The 18,416-nt window shown below is 43.8% G+C and overlaps 1 protein-coding gene across 6 annotated transcripts in view; it reads left to right on the top strand.

Moving 5' to 3' along the window:
* snx13 (sorting nexin 13) overlaps positions 1-16,554 on the top strand; it is a 36,650-nt gene extending 20,096 nt beyond the window's left edge. For 2 of the 6 annotated variants that reach the window (XM_071368426.1, XM_071368423.1), the window contains exons 9-26: positions 311-394; positions 574-712; positions 3,096-3,184; positions 3,316-3,415; positions 4,881-5,071; positions 5,195-5,302; positions 5,444-5,576; positions 5,866-5,903; positions 6,208-6,277; positions 7,051-7,262; positions 7,751-7,858; positions 7,945-8,055; positions 9,902-10,063; positions 11,157-11,228; positions 11,340-11,500; positions 11,581-11,649; positions 11,734-11,846; positions 11,939-16,554. In XM_071368426.1, coding sequence (XP_071224527.1) covers positions 311-394; positions 574-712; positions 3,096-3,184; positions 3,316-3,415; positions 4,881-5,071; positions 5,195-5,302; positions 5,444-5,576; positions 5,866-5,903; positions 6,208-6,277; positions 7,051-7,262; positions 7,751-7,858; positions 7,945-8,055; positions 9,902-10,063; positions 11,157-11,228; positions 11,340-11,500; positions 11,581-11,649; positions 11,734-11,846; positions 11,939-12,174 — 2,196 coding nt within the window. In that variant the 3' untranslated portion in view covers positions 12,175-16,554. Of the gene's footprint in view, positions 1-310; positions 395-573; positions 713-3,095; positions 3,185-3,315; positions 3,416-4,880; positions 5,072-5,194; positions 5,303-5,443; positions 5,577-5,865; positions 5,904-6,207; positions 6,278-6,443; positions 6,558-7,050; positions 7,263-7,750; positions 7,859-7,944; positions 8,056-9,901; positions 10,064-11,156; positions 11,229-11,339; positions 11,501-11,580; positions 11,650-11,733; positions 11,847-11,938 lie in introns of all 6 variants that reach the window. The other 4 variants (XM_071368428.1, XM_071368425.1, XM_071368427.1 and 1 more) reach the window with 4 other exon arrangements.
* The last annotated feature ends 1,862 nt before the right edge of the window (positions 16,555-18,416 follow it).

Raw genomic sequence — 18,416 nt, 5'->3', positions numbered from 1 at the left:
CACACACACACACACACACACACACACACACACACAAGCAGACATGCACAAGACAAGGACACACTCACACTGTGACACAAACACACACTGAAACGCACACACCAACATGAAATTGAGTGTGATGTGTGCTCCTGAGTGGCTCAGTCAGTAGAGCATGGCGCTTGCAACACCAAGGGTTGTGCGTTCGATACCCGCTGGGGCCACCCATACATCATCTATGCACGCATGAATGTAAGTGGATAAAAGCCGTCTACTAAATGGCATGAAGTAATATTTTATGTGATGTAATTTGATTGTGTCCATGTCCCAGGAGATTCTGGCGCGAGGTGTTCTCCTTCCCCTGGTCAACCAGCTGAGTGATCCTGATTACATCAACCAGTTTGTTATCTGGATGGTCAGTATCAGTAATCACGTTGATAATCAATATCGTTATTCGAATCATTATCAATATTACCACTTGATCAACCAGTTGTAGAAGGTTTGTAGAGATCAATAACTTTTATCAATACAACTGATATAAATGTTATATAAACGTGTGTGTATGCCTGCGTGCGTGTTTGCGTTTGTGTGTAGATTCGGGACTCTAGCTGTAACTACGAGGCATTTATGAACATCTTGAAGCTGACAGACAAAGTGTCTGAGCTGGAGGCTGTTAAAGACAAGGCTCTGGAGGAACTACAGTACCTACGATCACTGGACACCGCAGGAGACGGTACACACACACACGCATGCATGACGCCACACTTTTACCATAAAGTAAACTCAGCAAAAAAAGAAATGTCCCTTTTTTAGGACCCTGTCTTTCAAAGATAATTCATAAAAATCTAAATAACTTCACAGATCTTCATTGTCAAGGGTTTAAACACTGTTCCCATGCTTGTTCAATGAACCATAAACAATTAATGAACATGCACCTGTGGAACGGTTGTTAAGACACTAACAGCTTACAGACGGTAGGCAATTAAGGTCACAGTTATGAAAACTTAGGACACTAAAGAGGCCTTTCTACTGACTCTGGAAAAACACCAAAATAATGATGCCCAGGGTCCCTGCTCATCTGCGTGAACGTGCCTTAGGCATGCTGCAAGGAGGCATGAGGACTGCAGATGTGGCCATTGCAATGTCCGTACTGTGAGACGCCTAAGACAGCGCTACAGGGAGACAGGACGGACAGCTGATCGTCCTAGCAGTGGCAGACCACGTGTAACAACACCTGCACAGGATCGGTACATTCGAGCATCACACCTGCGGGACAGGTACAGGATGGCAACAACAACTGCCCGAGTTACACCAGGAATGCACAATCCCTCCAGTGCTCAGACTGTCTGCAATAGGCTGAGAGAGGCTGGACTGAGGGCTTGTATGCCTGTTGTAAGGCAGGTCCTCACCAGACATCATTGGCAACAACGTCGCCTTTGGGCACAAACCCACCGTTGCTGGACCAGACAGGACTGGCAAAAAGTGCTCTTCACTGACGAGTCTGTTTTTTTTTTATCACCAGGGGTGATTCGCGTTTATCGTCGAAGGAATGAGCGTTACACCGAGACCTGTACTCTGGAGCGGGATCGATTTGGAGGTGGAGGGTCCATCATGGTCTGGGGCGGTGTGTCACAGCATCATCGAACTGAGCTTGCTGTCATTGCAGGCAATCTCAACGCTGTGCGTTACAGGGAAGACATCTTCCCTCATGTGGTACCCTTTCTGCAGGCTCATCCTGACATGACCCTCCAGCATGACAATGCCACCAGCCATACTGCTCGTTCTGTGCGTGATTTCCTGCAAGACAGGAATGTCAGTGTTCTGCCATGGCCAGCGACGAGCCCGGATCTCAATCCCATTGAGCACGTCTGGGACCTGTTGAATCGGAGGGTGAGGGCTAGGTCCATTCCCCCCCAGAAATGTGCTGGAACTTGCAGGTGCCTTGGTGGAAGAGTGGGGTAACATCTCACAGCAAGAACTCGCAAATCTGGTGCAGTCCGTGAGGAGGATATGCACTGCAGTACTTAATGCAGCTGGTGGCCACACCAGATACTGACTGTTACTTTTGATTTTGACCCCCCTCTTTGTTCAGGGACACATTATTCCATTTCTGTTAGTCACCTGTCTGTGGAACTTGTTCAGTTTATGTCTCAGTTGTTGAATCTTGTTATGTTCATACAAATATCTACACATGTTAATGGGATAGGGGGCAGCATTTTCACTTTTGGATGAATAGCATGCCTGGGAGTGCATTCTGATGAAGATCATCAAAGGTAAGTGAATATTTATATATAAATAATGTTGACTACCCAACATGGCGGAGATTTCTCTGGCTGGTTTGGGCTCTGAGCGCCGTTCTCAGATTATGCTTTTTCCTTTTTTGAAATCTGACACAGCGGTTGAATTAAGGAGAAGTGTATCTAAAGTTGAATGTATAATAGCTGTAGTTTCATCAACATTTATTATGAGTATTTCTGTGAATTCATGTGGCTCTCTGCAATATCACTGCATGTTTTGGAACTACTGAATCTAACACGCCAATGTAAAATAAGGTTTTTGGATATAAATATGAACTTTATCGAACATAACATACATGTATTGTGTAACATGAAGTCCTATGAGTGTCATTTGATGAAGATCATCAAAGGTTAGTGATTTAATTTTATCTCTATTTGTGCTTTTTGTGACTCCTCTCTCTGGTGGGAAAAATGGCTGGGTTTATCTGTGACTTGGTGGTGACCTAACATAATAGTTTGTGGAGCTTTCGCTGTAAAGCATTTTTTAAATCAGACACTGTGGCTGGATTAACGAGATTTCTATCTTTAAAATGGTGTATAATACTTGTATGTTTGAGAAATTTGATTTATGAGATTTCTGTTTTGTATTTGGCTCCCTGCAATTTTATTGGCTGTTGGCGAGGGGTTCCGCTAGGTTAAGTTTACTGAAATAAACGCAGTTTACAGTGAGTGGACATTTTTTTTTTTTTGCTGAGTTTATACAGTGGGGCACTGTACATACAATCCCCCAAAAATATATTTATTAATCTCTCATTCCACTCTCCTCTCATCTCCCTCTCCCTCCATCCCATTCCTTCCCTCTTTCTCTCCCTCTCTCAGATATCAATGTTATAAAGAATCAGATCAACAGTCTGTTGTTTGTGAAGAAGGTCTGTGAGACCAGGATACAGAGGCTACAGTCAGGGAAGGTCAGACATGGGGTATTATGGAGAGTTTGATGAACAGTGAAAATTAGTTTAACACACACTTACTAAACCTCTTTCTCTCTCGTTCTCACGCTTTCTATCTCTCCTTATCTCCATCTCTCTCTCTGCTGTAGGAAGTGGATACTCTAAAACTAGCAGCTAATTTCGGCAAGCTGTGCATCATACCGCTGGAACACATCCTTGTTCACAACATCGCCTTGCAATTCTTTATGGGTTAGTACTGTACCACACACACAACACTGTCATGCAAGCCGAGTTGTTTTTATATTTTATTGAACCTTTCATTTTTTTATTTCACCTTTATTTAACAAGGTAGGCCAGTTGAGAACAAGTTCTCATTTACAACTGTGACCTGGCCAAGATAAAGCGACACAAACAACAGAGTTACACATAAACAAATGTACAGTCAATAACACAATAGAAAATCTGTAATACACTGTGCAATTGAAGAAAGGCAATAATAAATTGGCCATAGTGGCGAAGTAATTACAATTTAGCAATTAACATTGAAGTGACAGATGTGCAGATGAGGATGTGCAAGTAGAAATACTGGTGTGCAAAAGAGCAGAAGAAAAAAAAGAGAACAAATATATGGGGGTGAGGTAGGTAGTTGGTTGGATGGTCTATTTACAGAAGGGCTGTGTACAGCTGCAGCGATCGGTAAGCTGCTCTGACAGCTGACGCTTGAAGTTAGTGAGGGAGATATGTCTCCAACTTCAGTGATTTTTGCAATTCGTTCCAGTCATTGGCAGCAGAGAACTGGAAGGAAAGAAGGCCAAAGTAGGTGTGGCTTTGGGGATGACCAGTGAGATATACCTGCTGGAGCATGTGCTACGGGTGGGTGTTGCTATGGTGACCAGTGAGCTGAGATAAGGCGGGGCTTTACCTAGCAAAGACTTATAGATGACCTGGAGCCAGTTGGTTTGGTGACGAATATGTAGCGAGGGCCAGCCAACGAGAGCATACAGGTCGCAATGGTGGGTAGTATATGGGGCTTTGGTGACAAAACAGATGGCACTGTGATAGACTGCATCCAATTTGCTGAGTGTTGGAGGCTATTTTGTAAATGACATCGCAGAAGTCAAGGATCGGTAGGATAGTCAGTTTTACAATGTATGTTTGGCAACATGAGTGAAGGAGGCTTTGTTGCGAAATAGGAAGCCGATTCTAGATTTAATTTTGGATATGAGTCTTGAAGGAGAGTTTACAGTCTAACCAGACACCTAGGTATTTGTAGTTGTCCACATATTCTAAGTCAGAACCGTCCAGAGTAGTGATGCTAGGCGGGCGGGCGGGTGCGGGCAGCGATCGGTTGAAGAGCATGCATTTAGTTTTACTAGCGTTTAAGAGCAGTTGGAGGCCACGGAAGGAGTGTTGTGTGGCATTGCAGCTCGTTTGGAGGTTTCTTAACACAGTGTCCAACCAGGCAAGTCAATTGAGAACAAATTCTTATTTACAATGACTGCCTGCCAAGAGTCAAATGGTCTCCGGTGGGGACGTGGGTTGGGGAAAAAACAATGTAAGACAAAACGGAGACACAGACAGAAGACACGGGAAAAACCACATACAACAGCAAACAAACTGTGTGTGTGAAGGCATGTGTGTGCCTGAGTGGAGGGCTACAGAGGAACATCCTCACCCCTTACCTCTAACCCTTGACGTCTACCCTCTCCTGTAGACTACATGCAGGCGGCTGGGGCACAGGCAGAGCTGTTCTTCTGGCTGACAGTGGAGGGCTACAGAGTAACAGCCCAGCAACAACTAGAGGTGATGGAGGGATGGCAGAAGGATGGAAAGAAGGGAGGTTCCACTAAAGGACTGTTGAAGGCTGCAGCACTAGGGGTCTATGAACAGTACCTGTCTGATAAGGTAACACACACGCTTTCACGACATACACTTTCGCAACACGCGCACAAACCCACACATTTTCTTAAACTTTTGTCCACCTTTTTCTCCCTCTCTCCCTTTCTCCCTCTTCCCCTCTCTCTCCAGGCGTCCCCCAGGGTGCAGGTAGATGAGGTGTCTGTAGTCAAACTGAGAGAGAAGCTACAGAAGGAAGGAGACCCCACGCCAGAGATATTCGACGACATCCAGAGAAAAGTGTGTTTTTGTTAGTTGAAAACCTTTTTATCAGACTGGCTGAGACTGTAACAGCTAGCAAGCATATTTGAGACCTTTGTACTCAATGCTTCGTTGTGGATCCAAATAAAGTATTCCCATGTGTTCTGGTGTGTGTTGCAGGTGTATGACATGATGCTTCGTGATGAGAGGTACTACCCGTCGTTCAGACAGAGTCCCCTCTACATCAGGATGTTAGCTGAACTGGACATGCTCAAAGAACCGTCTTATAGAGGATCAGATGACGGAGATGGAGGTTAGTACGGTCTGTCTATGTCTGTGCGTTGTAGGCATAGCTTAACCCTAAACCAGGGGTGAGAGGAGGGCCGAGTGTCTGCAGGTTTTTGCTTCTCCCTTTTATCAATGAAGGTAATTGATTAGTTAGGAACTTAATTGGACACCTATTGAAAATAAATAACAAAACCAACAGGACACACGGCCCTCCATGGAATGAGTTTGACACCCCTGGCCTAACCCATTCCCCATGACTTTGAAGAGAAACTTTTGTCCTATATCTCAAACTATTTCTCTCTCTTCTTCTACAGAATCGTTCAACGGTTCTCCAACAGGAAGCATTAATCTAGTAAGTCCTCATCAGTCCCTGAGACACACCAGCGCTCAGTGCAGTCATTAAATACAGCCAGCCCTAGTTCTTTTAGAACAGGTGTTATTGGACCTCTAGTGGTGTTCACTACCCTGCTATAGAGTTAAGATTTAACAACTGTTAGGAAATTGTTGACTTTTGCTGCGGTCGATGTAGCAGTATCGCTGCTGGTGATTGGCTGTTAGTACAGGGATTAACAGTATCACAGGTGTTGATTGGATGTTAGTCCAGAGATTGGCAGTATCTCTGGTTCTTATTGGTTGTTTCTCTCCACTGTTTACAGTCTCTGGATGACCTTTCGAATTCCTGCCATGACGAAAATATACAGCTACACGCCTTCATCTCTGACACAGGTACTCACACACTTGAATTCAGACTTGTGATATCCAGTCAGATGAGTGTGTTGTCTGTGGTGGGATGTGATGTATTGTAAGCTAGTGTGCTACTGAAAGTTAACCAACTACCATTGTCCTCTCACTTGCATGTGTGACTACTGACTACTAATGTGGTTTCATTCAGATATGTGTGGGTACAACAGTAGTGGCCTTAAAAACGTTACCCTGTCAAAATGCCTTGATGCTGTAAGAAGCCTAGATGCAGTGTTGTCTCCTAACACTACAAGACGGCAGTCCAGTGAGTTCCATTATTTATGGCATGGAAGATGTATCTTGGATGATAAAATAGCAAGCATGTTTTGACATTTGATGTTTTCGATTGATTTTGGTTGTGCAGGGTGGGCAAGATTTTACAGCGGTGCGACGGGTTACTTTTTTAGGGCCAGAACTGTGTGTGTGCCTTTTTGAACTACTGACCACTCCCCCGACTAGCCCCCTCCTCCCCTCTCCATCACCCTTTGACCTATAACCTCAGCGCCTCACGTTATCCATCAACTTGTATCACTCATGTTACCATCTCATGTTGCTGCTACTTTTCTTTTTACACTTTCATTATTTCATCACCTTTACCATTTCTTCTCTTTTTCCTTCACTTATTCCTTTGCTACTTTTTGTCATCTGTCCTCATTCCCCTTCTCTGTCTGTGCGCTTCCTCTTTCTCCTGCCTCCCTTCCCTATCCCTCTTCCTCGCCCTCTCCTGCCTCCTCTTCCCCCTGGGCTCTGTGTATCAGTAGCTGATGCTTGTCTCCCCGGGGCTGGGTTGGGTATGGGGTTGGGGCTGCTGGGTGCTACAGGGGTGTGTAATGACCACGGCAAGACCTACGCCCTCTACGCCATCACCGTGTGCCGCCGTAACCACGACGGCAGTGAGGACTCCTGGAAAACCTACCGACGCTACTCTGACTTCCACGACTTCCACATGAGGATCACGGAGCAGGTAAAGGTAAATATATGCGTGTTCCTATAACAAAGTTCTTCTGACTTCTAAGGTGTGTACATAGATATGGAAAGATGGCATACCTTCTATCCTTGCAATCGCATCTTCTGTGACAGCATCTCCATTTTAAAGTTGTACATTTATTCTACTTCCTAAGAGTGCATTGGCAGTTTGTAAATAAACTGAAAAGGTGCATAACACCACCTAATGTGCTGGAGTGAGTATAGTCTGAACAGGTATAAAGCCAAGGTTGGTGATTTACTGCCTCCTGCACTTATGGAATTTTGCTTACCTGGATGAAATGATGTGATCCTGCCTTAACCCATAGCAAGTCCCACCCAGTTGACTACTTCAAAATGGTGGAAGCCTCAATGGTGCTGCCCATGCTAAAAACAGACTTTGGTCCAAGTGCACCCTCCACCCATCTCTATGGATGTGTGCTGTACCTCCATTTTGGGAACCTGGCATGTATGTGTGTGTTTGATATATTCCAGTTTGAGAACTTGACGTCGATCCTGAAGCTGCCAGGGAAGAAGACGTTCAACAACATGGACAGAGACTTCCTGGAGAAGAGGAAAAAAGACCTTAACGCATACCTACAGGTAGGAGTGTGTGTTGTTATATCTTTACTATACCTGTTTTACGTGGCTATGCCCATTCCTCTCTTCTCTCTCTCTCTCTGTGTTAGCTGCTGCTGAATCCAGAGATGGTGAAGGCCTGTCCTACTCTGGTCCCCTATGTCTATGACTTCCTGGAGAATAAGCAATACAGCAAGGGCAAGGGAGACTTCGCACGCAAGGTACACACACACACACGGCAGATAGCCTAGCGGTTAAGAACTTTGGGCCAGAAACCGAAAGGTCGCTGGTTCGAGTCCCTGAGCCGACTAGGTGAAAAATCTGTCGACGTGTCCTTGAGCAAGGGACTTAACCCTAATTGCTCCTGTAAGCAGATGTTACGCCCCTGAAAAAGGGGAGAAATAATCACGAGAGTGATACGGTGTTGTTTTCTCACCGAAACTTTAGTGGAATCATTTTACAAAAGTAACACATTTTACAGAATAACAGATCTACAGGAAATAGATCGTTTTGTAGGGTACAAGGCTCATTCAACAGTATACACTGTAATTCACTGAAACAGATACTAATTTCAATATTACTGTCAAGCACAAAGCTTTAACTCAGTAAACCATAACTCAATTTATCAACAGGCAATAAAGTGTTTGAAAAACCATTATACACATAACACCGCAAAATATCTTATTAACAACGCACATGTTCATTCACAATCAACATAAAATGGCAGGTACTCTCAGTACGAAGCTATCCTTCGCTGCAACCGAGCAGGACTCGTATTACTCTCTGCAAACTTAATTAACTAACTTCCTCAAGATGTTACTAAAACACACCTTAAACACTCTTGACACGCCTCCCGGGTGGCGCAGTGGTCTAGGGCACTGCATCGCAGCGCTAGCTGTGCCACCAGAGTCTCTGGGTTCGCGCCCAGGCTCTGTCGCAGCCGGCCGCGACCGGGGGGGTCCTAGCGTCGTCCGGGTTAGGGAGGGTTTGGCCGGTAGGGATATCCTTGTCTCATCGCACTCCAGCGACTCCTGTGGCGGGCCGGGCGCAGTGCGCGCTAACCAAGGGGGGCGGGTGCACGGTGTTTCCTCCGACACATTGGTGCGGCTGACTTCCGGGTTGGAGGCGCGCTGTGTTAAGAAGCAGTGCGGCTTGGTTGGGTTGTGCTTCGGAGGACGCATGACTTTCGACCTTCGTTTCTCCCGAGCCCGTACGGGAGTTGTAGCGATGAGACAAGATAGTGATTACTAGCGATTGGATACCACGAAAATTGGGGAGAAAAGGGGGTAAATAAAAAAAAAACACTCGTGACATGTTAGCGAGTTATTACATTTAAATTACTATTTTTTTTTATCATCAATAACGTACCTGAAAAAGGGGAGAAATAATCACGAGAGTGATACGGTGTTGTTTCCTCACTGAAACTTTAGTGCAATGAGAAAACACCGGCGATTTCCCCGGGAACTTGAGTGGAGACCAGAGCAATCGATCTCAGGCTCATAGATTAAGAGCATTTAGTAGATCACAGATTAACACTTTTACCCACGACAAAATAAAGTAATCAACATAACGTTTACACATTCCTCTCACAATTCGTACCCTTTGTACGCTTGACGGATTTTAACACAATTATATGAATGTTATCAATCTCTATCAACTAATACTGAATGCATGATCTTCTTAACCTTAGATGTTTTAAGATCCTTACATACTATGAACTTAGTAATACTTTAATGTATAACAGGCTATGAGTATTTCCTTTAACCTGTCACACAGACACTCTTGTTCTGGGTAAGAGTGTCTGCTAAATGATGATATATTTTTTTATATATAAAAACACACTCACGTTGCCCAGCTGTACACACTCAAGTGGCTTAGCTACGGCATTGCTCACTACACTCACCTGTCGTGTGTTTGTCTGTGTGTGTCTCATTTACATTATTTAGCAGATGCTCTTATACAGTAGTGAGTGAATACATTTTGATACTGGTCCCCCATGGGAATCGAACCCACAACCCTGGCGTTGCAAGCGTCATTCTTTACCAACTGAGCCACATGTCTCAACAGATGGATACGTTTGTGAACCCTCTGCGTAGCTCGATGCGTAACGTGTCCAACGCAGTGAAGAGACTGCCAGATAGTCTGGCTGAAGGGATGAACACTGCTGCTGACAACATGGGACGCATGTCAGAGAAACTGGGACAGGACATCAAACAGTCCATGTTCAAGGTAAGGACTCTACTTATTAAGGATGTGACATTCGAAAAAAATTCTTAGCGTTTAAACTGAAAAAATCATATTGGTTTTCCGTTTAAAACGATAAGAAAATGCACATAATTCCACGCGATGCAGCTGTGCTGCTGCCAGCAACAGTTTAGGTCTCACGGTGTGTCCCTTTCAGATGGTTAAGCATTGCAGCTGTACTACCATTACTGTCCCTCAATTCCACCTTACAAAGTTTACATTTCCTTCTCATTTAACTTCTCAAAGTATTGCCCTACAGGGCTTCGCTGCTGTCGCTTGTCTTTCTCTACCATTTTTACAAATGTTAACAACGATGAAGTAGTGGAGTGTCGACTCCAAAAGAATTGACTCCTTGCACGTCGACTCCAATTTCTGAGTGTCAAGATTCAGAATTTTTGGAACAGAAGAGACTTAGTTGCCGTACTTCCGAGAACACAAACATTTGCATCTTTCATAGCGAGCTAGCGAGGAACGGAGAGAGAGGGGAGGGGCACAGTCTAAGCAGGTCGGCCACCAGGCAGAAAGTCAGAACCGTGCACTAGGCCTATCTGTCGGCAATCAAAAACTGTATCTCGCAATTTCTTGGCTTGCAACGTCTCACAACTTCAGTAAAGCAGGGCCTGTCATCAATGAATAGGCTAGGATACTGAGATGAGTGAGATGCAACACTTGGCTCTCAGTGTCTGCGAATGTGCACGGATTCGCTTCACGCTGTTCAGTGTGGTTGCCAGGGCACCAAAACAGAGGAGAATTTGAGCCTTGCGCTTCAACGATCTTAGTTGTTGCGGAAATTGACCCACTATGCTGTTTACTTTCTGCGTCCATGTAAGGGTTTTTCTTAACGTTAAGGAACCCAATTAAACATTTAAACGTTCACAGGCCTACTACCTATGCTACAACCTTATATAACCGACATTGGACGCATGTCTGAGAAACTGGGGCAACATCAAACAGTCCATGTTCAACAGTCTTGCTACACACTCTAACCTTAAAAGTCCAACCAGACTGACCATGTACTAATTATACTCAGACTATACATCAACCAGACTCTGACTATACTCTACTGTCTGATGTCCAGGTGCCTCCACTGCTCCCCAAGTCTGACGTTGACCCAGAGCACTGCCGAGTCTCAGCCCAGCTGGACGACAACGTGAGTACAACACCCCGACTAGCACACGGTCCCACCAGTTTATAGGCCCTCTCCTCTGGAACATGTTCAATTAGTGAAAGCAATATAGTGGTATAACGTTTACTTTGGGAGGTGTGTGTTTTCCAGGTGGATGATAACATCCCCCTGCGTGTGATGCTGCTGCTGATGGATGAGGTGTTTGACCTGAAGGAGAGGAACCAGTGGCTTCGCAGGAACATCAAGAACCTTCTGCAGCAACTCATCAGAGCCACATACGGCGACACTATCAACAGGTACTGTACACACACACACACACTCACCAGTGCCACATACAGAGATCTGACTGTATTTTCTGCCCCTCTGGTCTCTGCAGGAAGATTGTTGATCATGTGGACTTCATGACAGCTCCAGAACAGGTGGCAGACTACGTCAAGAAGTTCAGGTGACAGACACAGACACACACACTATTAGATTGCTGTGTGTGATTGGTTAGAAGGTAACTCTCTGTGGTCCCGTCCCTGTGCAGGGATTCATACTGGCCCAACGGAATCCTAGCAGAGTCTCCGCCCCGCCGGGACAAGAACATCCGCATGAGGACACGGGTCGCCGCCAAGACCAACCTATTGGGAATCATGCCAGGTAATGCATGCACGCACACACGCACACACACACACAGACTGAACACATTTGTTCACTATTAATCCATAATTTCTCAATCTATCCTCCTCTAGATGAGTTGAAGCACATCATAGGGGCGGATACGACTCGTAAAGGCATCCTGCGTGTGTTTGACATGTTCCAACATGGACCAATGAATCGACGGCTGGTCTACGTGCTGCTAGAAGGTTTCCTGGAGACCATGTTCCCTCAGTACAAGTTCCCAGAGCTGTTTGTCAAACTGCACTCCCGTTCGCCGCGCACAGCCAGATACACACAGAAACTCAAGAGCACCTCCCTGAAGAGGTGACAGGAGACTGGGATTGGGCAGGGTACTTGGTGACACACACACACTCGCTCACACGCCGTGAGAGAACAGAGGGAGGAGGGGAGTAGTGGGGAGGGTGTGTATGTGTGCTGGTGAGAAGAGGTGTGCGTGTCCTTCTTTCTATGTCAAGAGGTGCTTTTTGGGCCATCCGAGCACTTAACTCTTCCCTCCTCTCCCCTACATGCCTCTCACACTGTCCTCTACTCACTCACACACACCCTCTCCTCTCGTGTGCACAGTTTAGAGACCGCATTTGGGTTTTATTTTATTTTTGTACTTTTTATTTCCTACTAAACTATTTTATTGTAGATGTGTGGTCAGACTGACAGCTGCTCTGATATACACAGCAGCTGATCTCCGTTACTGATACCAGAGAGCAGAGCTATGTATAGAGAAATACATGGGTCGTTCCATGTAATGAGTCCCTTTTGGGTAGTGTTTCCCAAACTCTGTCCTGGGTTCACAAAGATTTTTTCCCCCCCTAGCACTACACAGCTGATTTCAAGTAATCAAAGCTTGATGAGTTTATTAATCATCTTTGTAGTGCTAGGGCAAAAACCGAAACATGCACCCCTTAAGGTCCCGAGGACCAAGTTTGGGAAACGCTGGGTTAGAGTCATTTGGTGGGAAAGAAATGTAGATTTAATGAAGAGCATATTTTCAGCCTAATAAAAAGCATAGTTTCCCATCTCAAGAGGTTAAAGAAAAAAAATAACTGGGCGGAAGGTAGCCTAGCGGTTAAGAGCATTGGGCAAGTAACCGAAAGGCCGCTGGTTGGAATCCCCGAGCCGACTAGGTGAAGAATCTGTCGGTGCCTTTAAGGGCAATTAACCATAATTGTTCCTGTAAGTCGCTCTGGATAAGGGTGTCTGCTAAATGACTAAAATGAAGAAACAAAAATGCTAAATGTAAGTGCCAGATAAAGTAACAGGGTTGACCGTAACAGGGTGACGATTTAACCTTAAATCAGCCATAAATCCCTTGTGACCAGGGGAATGGAAGACTCTTGTGTGCAACAGGGAGGAGCAATTGAATGACAGCGTCACAAAAAACAATTAATTGTTAAAACATTTTTAGCCTTTCTATCTATGGGTAACAGGGTTGACGTGTTATGCTCAACCCACTCAGTTTTCCACCACAAAACAAGAGAAAATGGCAAAAAAGAGTATATATAACCAGCTCATCTGCTTTTACATTATAATTTTACTGTTAAATGTTAAATTTTTCATTTGAATTTAAAAAAAGGAATAGGATAGTTCATTTAACAGAGTTTACCTGAATGAATCACATTAAATAAATACTCTTCACAAATGACATTGTCAAAGCAACAATATAACTTAGGCTTCACAGTGTTGGTGAAAACTTGTAGAAATTTGTGGGTTAACATCTTCCTAGAAGTCACAGAGAGTGCACAGAGGAACATGGCAAAATGCATTATTGTGGCACTTTAGCAAGTCTATTCATATTAAAAATCAAATGTATTGAATTGTCCATGTGGTCACTTCATTTAATATAACAGGCTTTTAAAGATGCACTATGCAGAAATCAATCTGCCATTTCCTGGTTGCGAAAATTCTAATAGTTCGCTTAATTTCAGTTTTTGATGAAACAAGCAAGTACAGGGAAGAGAATCATTGTACTATGTAAACCGCCGTGAAATAGCTTTTCGATAACCCAAAATATTGTATTTTCAGCTGTTTGACGCTGGTGTACAAAAAAAATGAACGTAAAAGTTGCTAAATGAAACTTAAGACCGTGAAGCGTAGAAATAACCCACATAGAACTGCTTCTAAGACTTGCTTTCAATGAGTGACAGATCTATAACTCATATTTCTGTGTGAATTAGGTCGGGTCGTGCAAAAAGTAACATATTGCAGCTTTAAAAATCAATATTGTCGCACAATTTCTACTAAAAATATCAAAGGGATGCAAAAGGGACTCATTTTGTAGAACGACCCACATAGGTTGAATGGCATATGTTGTGTATATACAGTACCTGTACATAGAAATAGAATGAATAGATTCTTTTTCTACGGGTATATATATATATATATATATGGGTCTGACTTATACTGTAAGCTTTTAAACAGCAGGAGATAGATGAGGAAATAGACAGAGAATGGGCCTGCAGTGTCAACCACATCCGGTTCTGCAAGGCGTGTGTTTTTTCACATTTTTGTTATTTTGTGTTCTTTTTACACAATGTGACATCATCCATGCCTGCCATAATCCTTTCGGACACAAGGAGGCAGGGTTTGGCCTAAAGGGCATTTCCCCTTTTTAATGCACCGGTCAGTAGCCATGACAACCAAAGCCCTAGCTGTTTGTGTGTCTGTGTGTCGACAGGCATGATAGAGACAGCTCTAGTCTACTCACTGTGCTTCCTATTGTTAATCATGTGAAAGAAGAAGAAACCAGAATGCGCAGCTCACCTGATCTCTCTAGAGCTGAGACCTGGGTAGATATGAAATGGCACTCCATTCTAGTGCACTGCTTTTGGACAGACGGAGCCTAATAGTAGTCCACTTTTATATTAGGAATATGGTGCCATTTTGGACGGAGCCAGAATGAAATGAAACAGGCCAGACTGTGTGAATGTTGCCGTCTGTAGAGGTGACTGTCTGTCGGGTGTCTACGCATACACAGGAATGCCTATTAGAATGTACTCTGTGGGTCCTGTCTGTCTGTGTTAGGTCTTTTAGAGGTTTGTGTGTGTTTCTGTGCATTTGAGTGTGTAGCATGAAGATTGCAGCCCTCCCCAGTCAGACACTGTGCCAGTGTGAGCTTTAGTGAAGCAGCCTTAATACAGACCAAGAGACCATGCTATAGTAACACTCACACACACACACACACACACACATGCAGCACTACGTTAAAGAGAAAACCCACTGATATCCCTACTTAACCACACTTTTATTGTCATTAATTTTGTGCAATATTTTTATTTTAATGCATGTGTATTTGAATAACTGTATAAAATGTAAACTAAAATGTTTTGAAAAATTGTAGATAAGGTGAAAGAATTGTCCCCCTTCCCCAAAGAAAAAAAGTATTCTAACCCCAACAACCTACATTCCGATGTTAAAAAAAAGAAGTATTTAGACTTGTTTTATAAGTCTGTTTTTTTGGGGTTTTCTCACTCCTGATGAATCTGTGGTTTCCGTGCTGATGTGTCAGTAGCAGGAAAGAGGAGTGATCAGCCAGTCGAGCTAAAGCCTCTGGATGGAAAGCTAGCTCATTGGTCTAGCAATATAGGGGAGGGGCTTATTATCCATTTGAGCCTGTTTGGAGCGCAAACAAAATTACCTCCTGTTATATGAACCAATGACAGGAGAGACTTTGTCATCTGACCAATCGAATTGCAGGAATACTGTGTTCCTGTGAATCAATAGAATCACTGCTGAAGAGCACTTACTACCGGAGTTCTTCCATTGGCCGAACAGAGCTCCATTCCACTGCTGCCATTGGATGGAACTGTCCCTCGTCTGCTGTGATTGGCTGGCAATGAGCAGCTCTTGACTGTGATTGACAGCGTGAGGACATTAACTCTGAGCTGTGACACCTTTTTAAAGGGAGGTGGATATTTGTCCCCGGACTGGAGAGTTGACCAGGGGAACCCATAGGACTTCACCTTAAAAGCCTCCACACTTTCCTCCCGTTCAAGATGGCTTGGCTGTTGATGTTTTTTAATCCCTTGGGGACAGGTTTTCATAGCGTTTACCCCACATCAACATGATTCTGTGTTGTATAAATCATGAAATGAATGGGAACAGAATCTAATGGCTGAACACAATGAGACAACACAGCCTCGTAGATTTTGATGAAACGTTGCTGTGAAAAACTGGGATCTCCTAGTACATTATGAATCTATGATAATGAACCGTGTGCATATCTGTGTACAGTACGTGTCTATAGTGTGCCTAAATGTCTGTCAACTCTATTTTCATATTTTTCTTTAACAAAAGATAAAGATCAAACAGAATGTCATGGTCATTTTAGACTGAAAAGAACTCAAGACTCTAGAACCAGAGAAATCTAAAGATTTTAGAGCCAGGGGTGGGTTCTAGACTCTAGAACCAAGGGTGGCCATCCCTTTTCCTGGAGAACTACTGGCTTTTGCTTCAACCCTGCTCTGTTCTAATACACCCAATTTAGCCAATCAAGGTCTCGATGAGGAGCAGCTGAACCAGGTGTGTTAGAGCAGGGCTGGAGCAAAATCCTGCACAGGAGGGTAGCTCTCCAAGAGCAGAGTTGGAGACCCCTACTCTGTGGTGTTTTTTGCATCATGCTTATCAAACTATTCCTTTGGAGACGCTGAACTCCGATCAGTATAACACTAATAATAAAATGGTAACTAACTGACCACTGTGTGATGTGTGGCACGTGTTGCTCTTCAGTGATCTCTCTCTCCTTCAGAGTCCCTTGCATCCTCCCACTCTGTCTCCCTTTTCTCCCTCACTCTTTTCCTCTCTGCAACCACACACTCCAGCTAGAGTTAGCAGGAGCTGCTGTTAGCAGCTTAACACGGTTTAGGAGATGTAGATTTGTAAAAACATTCACACTCACCAGCTTAGCAGCAGTCTAGCCTAAGATGGCTGCAGGGCTTAGAGTAGCTGTAGGGCATCTCTCACTTACACACAACACAAATGATGCGTTCAAAACAACTGGGAACTTAAGGGGGGAAAATTGTTCCTACTAGGAAAAATAGTTTTGAACGGTCATCCAACTCGGAATTCTAATTCGAAAACTCAGGCATCTTTCTGGAGCTCCGACCTGAAGATCACTGACATCATGATTTGACCTTGTTTTTTTCCAGAGTTCCCAGTTGTCTTGAAAGCACCAAAATACCCTCCCCTTGGCAGCTGATTTGTAGCCAGTGCTATGTCATGATTTCTGTCGCTGCAAGGTGGCATCCTTGCATCTTCAGTGGCCAATACTGTATTAATCTGTCTGGTCTATAGACTTTAATCTGATAGCTCCTGGGTATCTCATATCTGAGCCACATTATTCACTGATATACATTTGATAAGGAATGTCCCCAGGTCGGGGAGACTCTTTAGGCAAAAGGTCAGAGGTAGCCTATCCAGTGACACAAGCTATTAATAACAGTAATTATAGGGACAGACTGCATGTCAATCAACCACCCTGAGCAGGGCCAGTTCCAGGCATAAGTGACATGAGGTCACTTAGGGCCCCCAGACACTAGGGAACTCAGTCGGGCCTCAAACTTACTATTGAGAGTCATTCTCACTCAGATACTATATTAACATGGCATAAGTCATTACATTTGTAGAATTGCAGGAAATTAGCTGTAAAGTTGCAATGTGTAACTTTTTGGGTGAACCTGACCAAATTCACATAGAAATAAATGTGTTATAGATCTGTCATTCACATTGAAAACAAGTCTAAGAAGTGGTAGATATGTTTTATGTGTGCTATTTTTGTTTATACATCTTTTACTTTTGGTTTTCTACACCAGCTTCAAACAGCTGAAAATACAATATGTTTGGTTCTGGAAAATATATTTCACAGCAGTTCGGATGGTACAATGATTCTCTACACTATACTTGCTTGTTTTGTCACATAAACTGAAATTAGACTAACTATTAGAATTTTAGCAACCAGGAAATGGGACAGCAATTTCTGCATAGTGCATCTTTAAAACTGCAAACATGCAAAATGGGTAGAATTGCAGGAAATGTGTTATAAAATTACGTTTTTTTCTCCGCTCCATGACAAAATGTGTAGAATCGCAGAAAACATGCTTTAAAACTGCAACAGAATTGCAGGAAATGTACTTGAAACAAATCTCCACTGTCAAGAGGGTGGCCACTAAAATGTTTAGCTGAGAGGTGGGGGGGGGGGCACCAAATCTCGCCCCCAGAAGGCTATAACTGGCCCTGACCACGAGACTGTATCTACTTTACTGATGCATTATGCAGTACCAGTCAAAAGTTTGGACACCTACTTATTCAAGGGTTTTTCTTTATTTGTACTATTTTCTACATTGTGGAATAATACTGTAAACATCAAAATTATGAAATAACAAAAATGGAATCATGTGGTAACTAAAAAAGTGTTAAACAAATCAAAATATAGCCGCCCTTTGACTTGATGACAGCTTTGCACACTCTTGGCATTCTCTCAACCAGCTTCATGAGGTAGTTTTGTTTTGCCGCAGAGCACCAGTCTATGGCCCGTGACATGAACCGTCAAAAGCGGTG

Source organism: Salvelinus alpinus, chromosome 26, assembly GCF_045679555.1.
Source record: "Salvelinus alpinus chromosome 26, SLU_Salpinus.1, whole genome shotgun sequence".
NCBI classification, from domain to species: Eukaryota; Metazoa; Chordata; class Actinopteri; order Salmoniformes; family Salmonidae; genus Salvelinus; species Salvelinus alpinus.
The sequence above is the reverse complement of the archived record's forward strand: the minus strand, read 5'-3'. Positions and strand labels throughout refer to the sequence as shown.